This window comes from Schistocerca serialis, chromosome 5 (genome assembly GCF_023864345.2).
Source record: "Schistocerca serialis cubense isolate TAMUIC-IGC-003099 chromosome 5, iqSchSeri2.2, whole genome shotgun sequence".
Lineage (NCBI taxonomy): Eukaryota > Metazoa > Arthropoda > Insecta > Orthoptera > Acrididae > Schistocerca > Schistocerca serialis.
The window spans coordinates 118384137-118400956 of NC_064642.1; the positions used below are offsets into that span (position 1 = coordinate 118384137).

The window sequence follows — 16820 nt, forward strand, 5'->3', positions numbered from 1 at the left end:
GATTGTTTGTAGATGATGCTGTGATTTGCCATCTTGATAAAAACCAACTACAAAATTATCTAGACAAAATATCTGTATAGTGCAAAATATGGCAATTGACTCTAAATAAAGAAAAGTGTGAAGTTATCCACATGGGTACTAAAAGAAATGTGCTAACTTCTGGTTACACAGTAACTCATGCAACAAATCTAAAGGCTGTAAATTCAACTAAATACTTACGGATTACTACTAATAACTTCAGTTGGAATGTTCACAAAGATAGCACTGTGGATAAAGCTACCCAACAACTGCAATTTATTGCTAGAACACTTAGGAAATGCAACAGGTTGACTAGAGAGACTGCGTACACCACACTTCTCCGTCCTCTTCTGGATTATTGGTGTGTAGTGTGGAATCCGCATCAGATGAGACTGACGGAGGACATCAAAAAAGTTCACAGAAGGGAAGTTCGTTTTGTATTATTGCGGAACAGGAGATAGAGTGCAACGGACATGATGTGTGAATTAGGGTGGCAGTCATTTAAAAAAAGGCTGTTGCAGCAGAATCTTCTCCTGAAATTTCAATCACCAACCTTCTCCTCTGAATGCAAACATATTCAGTTGGTTCCCAAATCCATAGCAAGAAATGATGATCATGACAAAACAACAGAAATTGGAGCTCACACAGAAAGATTTAAGTCAGGGGCGGGCAGGAATCCTGCACGTGTGCGGTGCACTTGCACGCGTGCAGTTAACAGGTGTTCTGCGTGCACACAGGGGCAAGCTGGCCACCCACTTATCTCCCCTCCCCACCATACCTTCTGTCCGCTCCTTCCTGTGCAATGCGTTTTGTTTCGTAGCTTGCTTTAGTTGATTAGTAGGAGTGCTTGAAAGATACCGTGGTTTGAAAGAGTACCTATTACCTACGATATGTTTTATTTAATTATCACAGGTGGAGTGGAATGAAATAAGGTTAGTAGGAGTGCTTGAAAGATGCCGTGTTTTGAAAGAGTACCTATTACCTACGATACGTTTTATTTAATTATCACAGGTGGAGTGGAACAAAATTTCTACATACAGACAAACACAAACAGTTACTTAAATTTTCATCACTGATGTTTGCTCCTAACCGACACTTACTAATTCAGGAAATGGTTTTCCAGCTCTCGCTATATTAAGCGCAATCTTATAACTTGCACGTACCGCTGGGCTATTATTGTTGTCAACCTGAAAAATTGAAAACAGTGCTCCATAAAATGTTAAATCAGTTAAATGAGAGATACGACGAAAGGAAGTCGCAGATCTCTCGTGACCACAGCAACTACGACACATTCATCTAGAATCATCAGATCGCTCTTCTTAAGCTCAATTTCCCCATCCGCTCAGAATCCGACAATAAATTGTACTCGTCCTTGTGAAATTTGTTATAATGGCCTTCAATACTATACTTTTGCTGACCAGCGAGAATACTACCACATATTAAACATTTCGAATTTTCACGTTTTTGCACAAAGAAAAAAAGATTCTCCCATTACTTTTTAAAAGATAGCAAATCTCTGCTTTTCCGTTTCCTTGTTTCACTCTGCATTTTCCGGTTATTGAAATACAACATTCACTACGTAGTGGTCGCTATGCATCAACGTCCGCAGCTTAGCCTGGCACTACGCTGCCGCAACCTGCCGGCTGTCACAGTGCTCCAGTCGATGATTGCATGCGAGCAGCACACGTGCAGCGCTGTGCGCTTATGAGCCGCGTGCAACATTTGCCCGCCCCTGATATAAGTGCTTGTTTTTCCTGCATGCTGTTAGTTTAGATTAGATTCAGTTTTCATTCCGTAGACCCAAAAGAACTGTAGGGAAGTAGGTTGAAGGTGGTTCGACGAACCCTCTGCCATGCACTTAATTGTGAACTGCAGAGTAATCATGCAGATGTAGATGTAGAAGATAAATACAGTGACTGAAAAATTTAGGAAACATTCATGGAGACATTTAAACCAACCTACCCCTGAAATAGGCACTCCTTCCAAAGGAGAAGCAGCAACGTATCCATAAATTTCTGATGAACTTCTGATTTCAGGCAAGATTTCTTTTGGTATACCAAAAAATCTGAAAAAAAGGTAACAACAAGTTTATTACACTAAAATGGACTAAAATGGCACTTAAAAATTATAAGGGAAATAAGCTCACATGGAGAAATTAGCACAATGCTGGCAAAGATATCTTAATGAGACTACATCAATAAAAAGGAACCAGGTTACTATCAGAGGTACCAGCTAAGAATCAGAATTTTAGGTCTTCTGTCACACAGTTCCTTTCTGCCTCACGGGTCCCCCAACACCTCACCAAATGTGATACATTTGACAGCAGGTTGTGTAGGTTGAATTGCCTACATGAAGGTTCAAAGTGCCAACATTTTATAAATGTTTTCTGTTAAAGAGAAGGTGACAGAGGTAATTAGCAAGTTCTTATAAGTTACAAATACAAGCTCCTACAAGTTCAGGTATTCTATCGGAGATTTAGATGGTGGTAAAAGTGCTCAGATCTACAGTTAGCTATGCTGTAGTGAAGTTGAAATGCCAAGAAACCATTAAACTTAATTACTGTTTAGTATGACTCAGAAATTAACTGATAGTGCCATCAAACTCTTCGACATAGTTTATGAACAAACTGTCACACGTCCTTTTCATTAACTGCAGAGGATTTCAAATGCAATATAGATACAGACATCAGTGACTGAATAATCCGCCACAAGTGAGAGGGGAGGGTACAATTTTCAAGACCATGCTAACGCCCCGAAAGTACCAGTCATGATGATAAACAGAAGAGGCATGTAATTACAAACATGGTTTTATTTAAAGATGTTCCTGGCAACATGGCTGCCAGTTACAAAATAAACTTGCTATAATATTTCGGCAACTGGTACCAGCTTAGAGAAACTCAGAAACAGCATCTTCCCTGAAGATAGTGGTCGAACGAACTGCTGAAATATCACATCATGTTGACTTTGTGGTAGACATGTGCATGTGTGGAACTGGCAGATGTATAAGGAATGATATTTAGTTGAGAACATTATAGCAACAGTGAAATTCTATGGAAATAGATATTTGGGGCTGCAGTTCCTTATTTTGATTCAGACTATTTGTTTTTGTCAATTAGAAAATGAACACAGATGTTTGTAAAAACATGCAACATGTTTTTAGCTTTGTGGCAACAATTTGGAATCTGACTTCTCCATATCAGTATTATAATGCTGCTACCCATTCTACCCACAAAGTAAAGGTCACTGAATCAGTGTCTGAAGGGTATCAGCGGGACTGACTGTCTCCATGAGTCTCACTGCGCATCTTTTTGGATATGAACTAGTATCGAGGTTGCCACTCAAAAATCCAGTGAGAACTATTCACTCAAATCAGAAATCTGACACTAAGTGTATCACAACTCAATGGAATCCTACGGATTAAACAATGTAATAGTGGCAAAAGGAGGTCTTACTATCAGTTATATGGATGTCCTCTTGTGAATGAACAGAACTGGGTTAGTAGCTGGAGGTAGTTGGCCATGTATTGAATGTCTTTTATTCTTAGTGCCACCATTTGTCTGCTATGGCTCAAGCAGTATCCCGTCCCTTACATTTGAATTCCTCACAATTCATTTCTTATACTGATGACTATAAAGACGAACAGCATCAAGCTTTTTAACCTTGAGATCAAACAAGTCTTTTGCAGAATTTGAAAGACCAATACAAATCTTTTACAATTGCTCTAAAGCACAGTATAATGAGACCCATCCGAAGAGGCAGCAGATGTGCGGCATCAGTATTCCAAAGAGGAAATTTAGCACTTTATGGACTAGCAGGGAAAAAGAAAAAGAAGTCAATAAAATGATGGCACAGGAGAGCAGTTCAGTGCTAAAGGTGAGAACAGAAATAACACACCAAGTATACGAGTACCATATCTGCAAAAGAAAGTACACTACTGGCCATTAAAATTGCTACACCAAGAAGAAATGCAGATGAAGTGGAATGATCATATAAAATTAATTGTTGGTAAGGCGGGTACCAGGTTGAGATTCATTGGGAGAGTCCTTAGAAAATGTAGTCCATCAACAAAGGCGGTGGCTTACAAAACACTCATTCGACCTATACTTGAGTATTGCTCATCAGTGTGGGATCCGTACCAGATCGGGTTGATGGAAGAGATAGAGAAGATTCAAATAAGAGCGGCGCGTTTCGTCACAGGGTTATTTGGTAACCGTGATAGCGTTACGGAGATGCTTAACAAACTCAAGTGGCAGACTCTGCAAGAGAGGCGCTCTGCATCGCGGTGTAGCTTGCTCGCCAGGTTTCGAGACATTTCTGGATGAGGTATCGAATATATTGCTTACCCCTACTTATATCTCCCGAGGAGATCACGAATGTAAAATTAGAGAGATTAGAGCGTCCACGGAGGCTTTCAGACAGTCGTTCTTCCCGCGAACCATACGCGACTGGAACAGGAAAGGGAGGTAATGACAGTGGCACATAAAGTGCCCTCTGCCACACACCGTTGGGTGGCTTGCGGAGTATAAATGTAGATGTAGATGATAAACGGGTATTCATTGGACAAATATATTATACTAGAACTGACATGTGATTACATTTTCACACAATTTGGATGCATAGATCCTGAGAAACTAGTCCCCAGAACAACCACCTCTGACCGTAATAACGGCCTTGATATGCCTGGGCATTGAGTCAAACAGAGCTTGGATGGCGTGTACAGGTACAGCTGCCCATGCAGCTTCAACACGATACCACAGTTCATCAAGAGTAGTGACTGGCGTATTGTGACGAGCCAGTTGCTCAGCCACCATTGACCAGACATTTTCAATTGGTGAGAGATCCGGAGAATGAGCTGGCCAGGGCAGCAGTCGAACATTTTCTGTATCCAGAAAGGCCCACAGAGGAAGTGCAACATGCGGTCGTGCATTATCCTGCTGAAATGTAGGGTTTCGCAGGGATCGAATGAAGGGTAGAGCCACGGGTCGTAACACATCTGAAATGTAATGTCCACTGTTCAAAAGTGCCGTCAATGCGAACAAGAGGTGACTGAGACGTGTAACCAATGGCACCCCATACCATCACGCCGGATGATACACCAGTATGGCGATGACGAATACACTCTTCCAATGTGCGTTCACCACGATGTCGCCAAACGCGGATGCGACCAACATGATGCTGGAAACAGAACCTGGATTCATCCGAAAAAAAATGACGTTTTGCCATTCGTGCACCTAGGTTCGTCGTTGAGTACACCATCGCAGATGCTCCTGTCTGTGATGCAGCGTCAAGGGTAACCGCAGCCACGGTCTCCGAGCTGATAGTCCATGTTGCTGCAAACGCCGTCGAACTGTTCATGCAGATTGTTGTTGTCTTGCAAACGTCCCCATCTGTTGACTCAGGGATCAAGACGTGGCTGCACGATCCATTACAGCCATGCAGATACGATGCCCGTCATCTCGACTGCTAGTGATACGAGGCCGTCGGGATCCAGCACGGCATTCCGTATTACCTTCCTGAACCACTGATTCCATATTCAGCTAACAGTCATTGGATCTCTACCAATGCGAGCAGCAATGTCACGATACGATAAACCGCAATCGTGATACGCTACAATCCGACCTTTATCAAAGTCGGAAACGTGATGGTACACATTTCCCCTCCTTACATGAGGCATCACAACAACGTTTCACCAGGCAACGCCGGTCACCTGCTGTTTGTATATGAGAAATCGGTTTTTGTATATGAGAAATCAGTTGGAAACTTTCCTCATGTCAGCACATTGTAGGTGTCGCCTCCGGTGCCAACCTTGTGTAAATGCTCTGAAAAGCTAATCATTTGCATATCACTGCATCTTCTTCCTGTCGGTTAAATTTCACGTCTGTAGCACGTCATCTTCACGGTGTAGCAATTTTAATGGCCAGTAGCATATGTTAAAGCATGAATAGAGCTGTACGACATGTGAAGACTGTTGCAATAATTCTCCTAAAAAAACTATACCTCCTCTTTTCATATTGTAATAATCCTCTGAGGATTATTATGTTAAAACATTTTTATTTTATGTCCTCAAAAGTAGACAGAAGATAACCATCTACTTATTACCTACAAAAACAAGAATAGGAACAGTAAATTGCTTTTGTCAGGATAAAGAAAAAATGAACAAATTTTTGAAGAGTAGGAACAATAATTCAACATCCTGAATCATGAGTGTCATTAGGTACAGTAACATTTATTATTGGCCAAAATGAAATAAACCTGAAAGCACATGAGAGATTTCAGTATAGCTGCCTTTTTTAACTGTGCGTATCTGTTATTTTTGTTTTGATAGCAAATGAGTAAACAATGTTCCTATCTTAAATATAGTCAGCTTATCCTTTAACATATTTCGTATTGCACGGAACTGAGTCGTAAATTTCGCACACAAAAACTAGGACCAGATACAAGCTAATTTAGGACATCTGGAAACAAGGTAACTGCATGCAAAACAGACTTCTCAAGTTTACCACTGGAAAATAATGCGTAAGTTCCATCATATTTCTTGGAAACAACTATTCGATATACTCAGGTGGCTTTAATAGTGTCTTGCAGCAGTAACTACCAAAACCACAAACACTTTCCTTTGTGTTTCTTTCCATCTTGTGTATGCAAGAACCCCTGAGATTAAATAGTATGGGGACTGAGGCTGCAATACATCCTTATGATCACTGAACAAAAGTATTCACTAAACAAGGCTTTCAAAATGAATCCGTAGCCATCACTCTAGAAAACAGAAATATTAACTGTAGAGATAAGCAGCTGTGCAGTAGCTTCCATCAACAAACGATAAACATCTCTCACAGTGATCCACCACCTTCCATAATGAATCAGTTAAGACTGTAATAGAAGATTTTTTTCAGTGAGTTTCGCATTTCTGTGAGTGTTGAGGAGGGGGGCAGATCACTGAACATATAATAATGAAAATGGAGTAACACTGGCACAGACACAATGGATGGTACACATGTCCAATACATTTCAGGTCACAGTAATTGTTCCACCTCAGATTACGAAATTTATGGAAGACTCATCTCCAGAAAGGACAGCTGGACTTAATGGTGGCCATGAATAACACAATCACTACTACCAAACCTAAATCAGAATCATATGACAAGTTCATTAACCCATCAAAAATGTTCCCTAAAATTTCCACTAAGTTTGCAGGTATGCTTGTGTCTGAAGGTTAACATAAGAGACAAATTATTTACACACAGGTTTTTCTGTCTTTTCAAAGCAAATCATTTTGGTGAAGCATTACCATGACTGGAGGAATCCACTGTTTGCCATAAACATAAAGGTGAACAAAGTTAGGAAAGAAATGCTCATGAGCCACAGCAGTCAAAAAACTTGGAGAGTAGAAAACTGTCACAATATCATTGTAACCAAATGACCAGTGCACATTAATGTCAACACCAACAGAATTGTCCACTGGCTTCCTTCAAACGGTACACCGGAGTAAAACATTTACAGCTGGAACTAACCGAAATAAAGAAGAGATGGAGGTTCACTATGAAGAAATTAGAATAAGCTCATGCTGGTGCAAGAATTTCAAAGAAGTTTGTATTGATGAGATCCAGGTCAATCAAATCAAACCTTTCTACCCTAAGGCCCAGAAATATTTATTAGATTTCCACACAAATATCATATGCATCAGTTTCCTAATGTCTAGATAAAGGCCCATACAGTGTCTGTATTGAAGCTGAATATGCTTACAGACAATCCAAAAAGATATAGGCCAATATCTTCCTGAGCCATCTAACCAAGATCACTGAATGCCTGATTCTGACTCAACTATCAGAACAAATAGATTTTTTTCTTCATAACAGAGCCAGCTAACTTTGGATCTATAAAGTAGAAAGGAAGACAAGTTGTTATCCCAAATTCTCAATCTAAAGCCGTACACTAAGGATGGCTTCAAAGAAAAGAAAATGACAGGAGCTCGGAGAGTGAGTTATAATAAATATATCATCCATCGAGTAGAACAATGGCACCCACCCTTATTCCATGTGTATAAAAATGATCAACCTCTGCTGGAAGTTACCACAAGCTTGTTTATGCTAATGATACGGTAACTGGAATCCAAGGATATGTTCTCGAAATCACTGAGATAACCTTAACGAAATCATTTGATCTAACTCAATGTATTTTCAATTAGCAGAAGCCTAGGTACCACAAAAAACAATTCCCACTTGAGGAAGCAGGAAGAACTTTATGTATAAAACAGAATGTCGTCAAACTGGATGACTAATATACATAAAAGTACCTGGTGTATCTTTGAATGATATGCTGACTTTTAACCACCACTGTATCAATATCATACAGTATGCCAAGAAACTGCATCATCAGAAAATTAATGAGCTGTCAGGTAGTATACTCAACAACATGCACTGATGACATCTGTACTTGCCATGTGATATTTCACATTGGAGTATGCTATCTCTACAGTGTAAGTCAACACTTGTCATTTCAAATATGACAGCAAGATTTATCACAGGTTGCCTAAAATCAACTCCATTGCAAAAGGATGGTTTCTCATGTACATATCCCCTTCTACAAGTGAAAATGCTCTGAGAAAGAATGAGCACAAAGTTCTTCCACTTAGACACTAGCTTCAGACAGTGTTGATCCCAGTGAATATGCTGAAGAATCTTTTTTTCGTAATTACAAAAACATTTTCACACACCACTCAACATTTATTTCCATATACAACCTGGTACAAATGCATATAAATTGGGTGTTATAAATCTGGAAACAGATGAGTCCAATATAAGCTAAGGCACGCAAGTCATGAGAAGAAAACCTATCACATGCCACATCCAAGCAGGAGTCCAGTAGTAGCTGATATTGGCAAAGTCTGAATAGTAAACTAACATAACTCTAGTAATTGAACCATTTCTCACAGGATGCACATGCTGGCTTACACAAAGTGAAATGATTTACAACAGACTGCAGCCAGTCTATAATTAACCATGAGAGCCAGCTCCCATAATGCATTGCTGGAGATATTACACCAGGCAGCTTACAGTATACCTGCTGGATGTTCCAGAACAGGGTTCCTAACCCATGGCCCACGGGTCACACGCAGCCCACAGCAAGTATCAATGTGGCCCAAGAAGTGAGCATCTGTCACAAGATCGAAAAAAAATTCCACAAAATTCTGTTTATATTAAGTTATGATATTAATATTTTCATATGAAATTCACATGATTGAAGTGGTGCAACAACAGCTGATGATGATGATGTTGCAGCTGGATGCAAGAAATTGCAACTGCCACCAACTGGCAGCCATAAACAACTAAGGATCCCTAGATCCATTGTGGTATGGTCCAAAAACATACATATACACCCTGTGGATCTGATGTGGAACAGTGTGGTCGTATCCTCCTCTCTCTCTACAGGTGGGAATAGCAGAGTGCAGAGGGTCCAACGAGGGTGGCCATGAAGCAGCTCAGCCACACAACAGCTTTGATGGGTGTTGCTCTGTATATGTTGCTAGAAATCTTCAATATAAGTGAAAGATAGGCTGCTACTCATTGTAAAGATGACCTTTGACATTCCCGACCCCCCACCCCCACCCCACCTCCTTCCCCGATGATTCAGCGCCCTTTTATAAGGACACTGTGGGACTCCAATCCCATTGAACATGATTTGGCCACATTAAGTGAAGCATAACAGCAATTTTTGCTCCAATATATAGGGTGGAACAACTAGTGCCCTTTCAAAACCTTTTGGCGAAATTTGAATGATGTGATAATGGAGGAGGGGGAGGGGGGGAAAGTGATGTTGACACACACATGAATTAAATGCTGCAAAGGGTATCTCTAATAAGCTCCCCCCTCCCCACCCGTATTGCAGCACCCTCAGTGCCACCCGCCACCCACCCACTTTAAAATGACTCTGTACAAAAATGGGCATTCACAGACTCTTAGGCGCTGGTTTGAAAGGCAACCATTTCAACAAAAATCAGCTTAGTCGTGCTCCATCACTGAACTAGTTTCTGCTGGCCACAAACAAAATCTAAGGGTGCTGAAAGGGATGCCTGTCATGCCAGCATCTTGGAATCACTGAATGGCCATCGCTGTACAAGCACATTTTTGAAGTGCCCAACAGAGTGCAGGTGGCACCAAGGATGTTGCCAAAATGGGGGAATTGTGAGGGTGGGTGGGGGAGGGGTGCGGGGAGTGTCTTAGGAGGATCCCTTTTCAACCTCCTCCCCCTCCTCCTCCTCTGAGATCATCTCATGCCCCAGGAAGATGCAAAACAGCAGGATGGATAAAGCATAATCATTGTTTGCTGCTTCGAATCACATTCAAATTTTATTGAATGGTTCCAAAAGGTCCCTAGTAGTTCCAACCTATACACCGGAGCAAAAATTGCCATATTGCTGCAATTTCAAAGGGGTCCACCAACTTTCAATGGGGTTTGAGTGCCACAATGTCCTTAGAGAAGGATGAATCATCCAGGGGATGTCAGCAGTGTCAAAGGTTGTCTAGAATGTTGTTCTGTTGCTCATCACACTGTGAACTGTTGTTTCTGAAGGCAAAAAGGGTGGGAATCAATAACCCAAGAAAAGGGGTGGTTTCGACATTACCCTTTATGCCTCACCAAAGACTTTTCTTATCGATTCCGAGGGCAGAGTTTCTGAAATGTTTTCCTCAGCCACCCATTAGAAAACAATGTGATTTCACACTGGGCATCACAATTCTCACTTCCATCACAGAGGCATCAAGAGAAGGTGTGAATTGTGGGCAGGCTGGGTGTGACAACCTTCCCGTCAAGTGACATAACCATGCTGGCGGGGACAGAATTGTGGCAAAATTTGTGCAAATGTGAAATCATTAATCTGCCTTACATATCACATGAACTTCTGAGTCTGGGTCATCTTTAGCATGTGTCAGCATCTCCCTATATGAAGCATTGTTGAGCCTGAGGGTGACATTGCAGGGTGTCACACTATTGAACCATTTCTGAGGAAGGTTGTAGGTACCACTGGAGCCAAATTTCAAACTTCTGCATCACAATGGGAGACAATTACGTGGTTTTAAAAAAGTGAGCCTTTAATGTGTTCCACAGTGTTAGTGTCAATGATGTTGAGAAACAGCTGAAAGCAATAAAACTAAACAAAGCCCCAGAGCTCAATAGAATCCCTATCAGATTCTATACAGAATTTCCGGCTGAGTTAGTCCCTCTTTAACTATCATAGATACCATGAATAAAAACCCATGATGAGTAGTTGGAAGAAAACACAGGTCACACCTACTACCTACAAGAAGGATATCAGAAGTGATCCACTATACTACTGTCCAATATCATAGATAGCCAATTGTTGTAGAATCTTAGAATTTATTTTGAGCTCACATGTAATGAGGTATCTTGAACAGAAGGACGTCATCCATGCCAACAAGCAGGGATTCTAAAAATGATCAACCATGTTAAACCCATTTCCCACTTTTCTCACATGATTTAGGCACAGTATCTCTTGATTTCCTAAAAGTATCTGACTCACTACCACATCCATGCTTATTATCAAAATTATGATCTACGGGGTATCAAGCAAAATTTGTGGCTGGACTGAGTATTTTTTGGTAGGGGGGATGCAGAAAGCGATCTTGGATGTAGAGTCATTGACAAATATAGAAGTGAATTTGGGTGTGCCTGAGGAAATTGTATTAAGATCCCTGCTGTTCATGTTGTATATTAATAACCTTACAGACAGTGTTATTATACCCTCAGACTTTTTGCAGATGATGCAGTTATCCGTACTGAAGTACTATCTGAAAGAAGCTGTAGAAATATTCAATCACACCTTGATAATATTTCAAAGTGTTGCAAGGATTTGCAATTTGCTTTAAATATCCAGAAATGTAAAATTATGCACTCCACAAAATGAAAAACCAGAGTGTAATATGATTATGATATCAATGACTCACAATCGGAAATGGTCAAGTCACATAAATAACCGGGTGTAACAATTTGTAGGGATATAAATGGAACAATCACATTGGTTTAATAATAGGTAATGCAGGTGGCAGACTGTGGTTCACTGGTAGAATACTAGGGAAGTACAATCAATCTACAAAGGAGGCTGCATACAAAATACTCATGTGTAACAACCAAGTGCTTTACTCAAGTGTGTGGAACCCGTACCAAATAGAACTGAGAGTGCATATTGGACAAATACAAAGAAGCGTAGCATGAACTGTCACAGGTTTTGTTCGATCCATGGAAAAGTGTCACAACGAAGTGGAAAGAACTGAACTGGCAGCTGCTTGAAGGCAGACACTAGCTATCCTATGAAAACCTACTTAGAAATATTCTGGACCCAAACTCAAAGTGATGGAGCTAGGAATATATTGCAACCCCGTACGTGTCACTTGCATAAGGATCATGAAGACAAGATGAGACTGATTACAACACACAAAGAGGCATTTAAGCATTCATTCTTCCCACACTTACATGTGACTGGATCAGGAAAAGCCCTAACAACTGGTACAATGGAATGTACCATTGGCCACACACTTCACAGTGGGTTGCAGAGTATAGGCGTAGATGAAGATGCAGATTTATGGTGTCATATAGTGTGTCACAGTAGTAAGATTGACCATTGTGAATTTTAGTTATATCCAACTTAGAAGCTAGTTTGGAGCTGGCTTCATAATTGGAGCATTACTGTGGACAATTGGAATTGCAACTGCAACGGCTGAGAGGCCTGTTGTTTTGAACACTACTGGTTGACAAAACAGTTCTATGTTGCTGTTTTCATGAGCAGCCTGATGAGCAATAAATCTGAATCCTTGGTGGTGGATGAGAAACTTTGGAAATGTTACACTTTGTTGATAAAGTCTGCTCTGCTGCTCGTGAAATCTCAAAGATTGGTTCAGTTGGGATCGGACTTGTACAAGGCATGTAAACTAACGCTTTGCTCCAGTGCTAAACAAACCACGATAAGGATTCAGTCCATCATTGGCTAAGTCAAGCATGTCGTTAGAAGAAAAACCTGTTACAATGTAAGCATGACTCCAGTGGCACCGAATACAGCCAAAGCCCACAAAGCAAAATAAGAGCAGTCCAAGAAATCTTACAGTTTGTGACACACTATCTTCATTCCCCCACAGACTCAGTCCCTTCTTTCCCATCATCAACATCACCTGGCCCTAATTAGCCCAGCATGTCATTACCCTCAACATTGACCTACACCTCCCCAATGGCTCCATGGAGACCACTGTCCATATCAGACCCATGAACCATCAACAAAACCTATATTTTAATATCAGATGTTCCTTCCACTAAAAAGTCTGTAACATAAAGTCTGCTCACTCATGGACAGTACATCTGGAGTAACAAGTAAAATCCTACCCAGTATGTTCAATGTCTTATGAAGATCTCCACAGACCAATATTAGGCCTACCTCCAAACCTATTCCACAACCAGACCTCATATGTAATATCCACATGGACCTCTAATCCTCTGACCAACCCCCTTGAACTACCTGCAATGAAATGACATCCTCATTACTCAGTATTACCCCAGCTGAAACAACGTAACAGCATTCTTCAACTAATCCACCATACAATCCTTCGTATCTCTCCCAAAGTGGTATTCTACCACCCACCCAGCCTATGACACATCCTGCTCTGTATTTATGCTGCACCTACTTCCAACCATGTATCACAGGGTTAACATCCCTGTGGAAGACTTAGGTGCAAAACCTTTTCAATGCACCCACCCAGAACATCCTGTTCCAATCCTGCTCAGGCATATCTTACCCTTTAGAATGCTGGGACATCTGTGAAAATAGCATATCATATAAAAGCTTTTCTGTAGGTTTTGCACAGCCTTCTGTGTGGGCATGACCGCCATCCCATTGTCCATTCAAATGAATGGCCACTGGCAAACTTTGTTCAAGAGCACAGTTGATCGTCCACTAGCACAGCATAATGTGCTTGATTTCAATGGCAGCCACACAATCTGTAACTCTGTATCACCCCGAACACCAGCTTCTATGAATTACATAAATGTGAGCTGTTCTCACAACACATCCTTCAAGCCTAACTGCCCTGGTCCTAAACTCTGCTAACCACTTCCAATCCTAGCTCCATTCCTCCCACTTCAATTAATCTCTACACTTACTTTGACCCCCTCATCTCCTTTTTCCACTGCTCTCTCTGAGCTACCCCACCAATGCACAGGGACTGCACCATGATGAACTAACAGTAGCCATATTCCTATTCCTCATCCCAGTCAAGCTCTAGAGCTGGGACACTTAAATCAGCCAAGGAAATTTAGTGAGTCTTTTCCTAAAAAAGTTCTGGATTATTTTTGTGTCCCTTGCTAATTTAATACATTTACTTGGCAGTTAATTGTCATTGGTTTAGTTTCACACATGCACTTTTGAAATATCTACCCCCTCTTCTACACTCAAAAGCTCCATAATTCTTCATTTTCAAACCTTCTGAGTTTCACTGAATGGGTTTTGCATTACCTACTGATAACAGTTCCCTGGTGCCTACATTCATTCACTACTCTAACCCACTACAGCATTTAATTCCTATAAAAAAAAAAAGGGCTTCAAATGAGTCAAAATATACCATACGCCATTAACAATTTTTTACCAAGCACTATTTCAGTAATTTCTTTGTACCACGCCAATCTTCCATGTACAATGAAATACATACATTTAAGTTTTTAATTTCAGAAAATTCTCTTTTACAAAATCTTGGGAGTCTTGGGAGCGTACTTAATGCTGGTCATGTTTAAGACATATGTTTCCTTCATTCTTCAAATGTACATTAGCAGTGCATAGTCGATGTTTCAGAAATCGTTATTATTTATTGTTATGGAGAAACCAAAATACATATCAATATAAGACTTACTTGCAAAGAGTGTTGTCCCACTGCAGTGTGCGAATATTCATTAACATTGTCCTTGAGGCATTGGTAACATCAGTTATGTGAAGACCACCGTTAGGCCCTCCTGTAAGATTCTATGAAATAAAATCAGATTGACAAACAAGGAAAATAAACTGAAAACTCTGCATTGCATACAAATAGTACACAATATTGGACCAATGGAAAGATACAACTTGCAATGAAATTAAGGGGGTTTAGTAGTGAACTAGGGCACATTAATAAAGATTACACAACCTATACAATTCTGTTTATATTGAATTTCGGCATAGTTTTCCATGCAAGTTACAGCTAGTTTAGGAAAATGAGCCCTTAAAATGCAGAAAAGAGTTAGTCCACTCCGAACAAACTTGTCACTGTCACTTTTTCATCTACATGCTATCTGACTCATGAGAGAAGGGAAATAGTAGAGATAAATTACAGACCATAAATAATGAATAAATTTTCATCTCCCAAGATCACTAAAATCATCTATTCATACAAGTTATCGCTTTCAGTAATTCTCTTTTGTTATATGTGCAATATCTCAGAAACAAACTAGACATTCTACAAATATTCATAGAGGAACACTTGCCACATGTACTAGTAATAACGGAACATGGGCTAAAATGCAGTGAAATAATATATTATAGATTAGAAGGTTACATTCTAGCAAATATTTAATGTAGGCAAAACCGTAAAGGTGGTGGTGTGCTAGTTTATGTTAATAAGGATATAGAAGCCAAAAAAAATTACTTTCTTGAACACCACACCAAAGAAGGATCAATTGAAATGACAGGTATTGTACTCCACAGTAATGATCTTAAGTTACCAAAGCATAAAGTGATTGGAGTATATAGGCCACCAAATGCTGATGTTATGCAGTTTATGGATAAACTTTGTAGAGTTATTGGTCAGGCCGGTTCTAATGACCTTACTATATTAACTGACTTTAATATAGATGCAAACTCCAATAGCATAGTAAACTTGAAACTCAGTGATATACTGACCTCATACAATCTTGTAAATACAGTGAACTCTGACACCAGAGTGACAGACACATGTTCCACTAGAATATATTATGCTATAATGAACAAAGATGCTATAGATAAGGTAAACTACAGTACCTTCGATTTTCTTTATTCTGACCACTTCTGTCAGGTGATAGAATACAACAATTCAGTTGTGCATAAAATAACAAAAATTGTGCTACAGAAACGAATACTGAATACCTCAAATATTAATGCTCTTAAGGACAAACTAGCGAATGAGAAATGGGATTCTGTGTACCATGTAAAAGGGTCGGATGAGAAATGGAATGAATTCTACTCAACCCTACTGGATCATTATGAATATAGTTTTCCAGTCAGAAAAATCCAATAGGTAGTTAAAAATGGAAGTAATCCTAGACTAAAACCCCCAACAAATCTGACTATGCTCAGGCAGTAAGTACATGATCTAAACCAGCTTTATAAAGCTACTACTATGCAGGTTTTCAAGGAAAAATACAATAGGGCTAAGCAAACTTTTAAAGCTGAAATTGTTAACCTAAGGAAGCATATTAACAGCAAAACAATAGAACAGTCTGACAACATAAGCAAAGCATCTTGGAAACTGATTGAAAAATACTGAAAAAGTCCCAACAAGATGAACAAGGAACTGCTCAGCACAAGACATGATGGTAACATTATAAAAGACCCAGATACTATATGTAATATTTTTAATAACTACTGCATTTCTGGTGAACAATCAACCCATATTATAGATCCACAGGTAGAGACTCGATGCCATCTCACCCAGTGTACCAAATTTGAATTTGTGGAAGTGAATGAGCAGGAGGTTTGCAGGGCAATATACTTGCTAAAGAAAAAAATTTCATCTGGATGGG

General features: G+C 40.0%; 1 protein-coding gene across 2 annotated transcripts in view; it reads right to left on the bottom strand.

Moving 5' to 3' along the window:
• The window catches only part of LOC126480993 (glycerol kinase-like), a 168300-nt gene that overhangs the window by 127073 nt on the left and 24407 nt on the right, over positions 1–16820 (bottom strand). For both annotated transcript variants that reach the window (XM_050104437.1, XM_050104436.1), the window contains exons 5-6: positions 14921–15030; positions 1981–2083 (exon numbers count right to left, since the gene is read on the bottom strand). In XM_050104437.1, coding sequence (XP_049960394.1) covers positions 1981–2083; positions 14921–15030 — 213 coding nt within the window. The remainder of the gene's footprint in view (positions 1–1980; positions 2084–14920; positions 15031–16820) is intronic.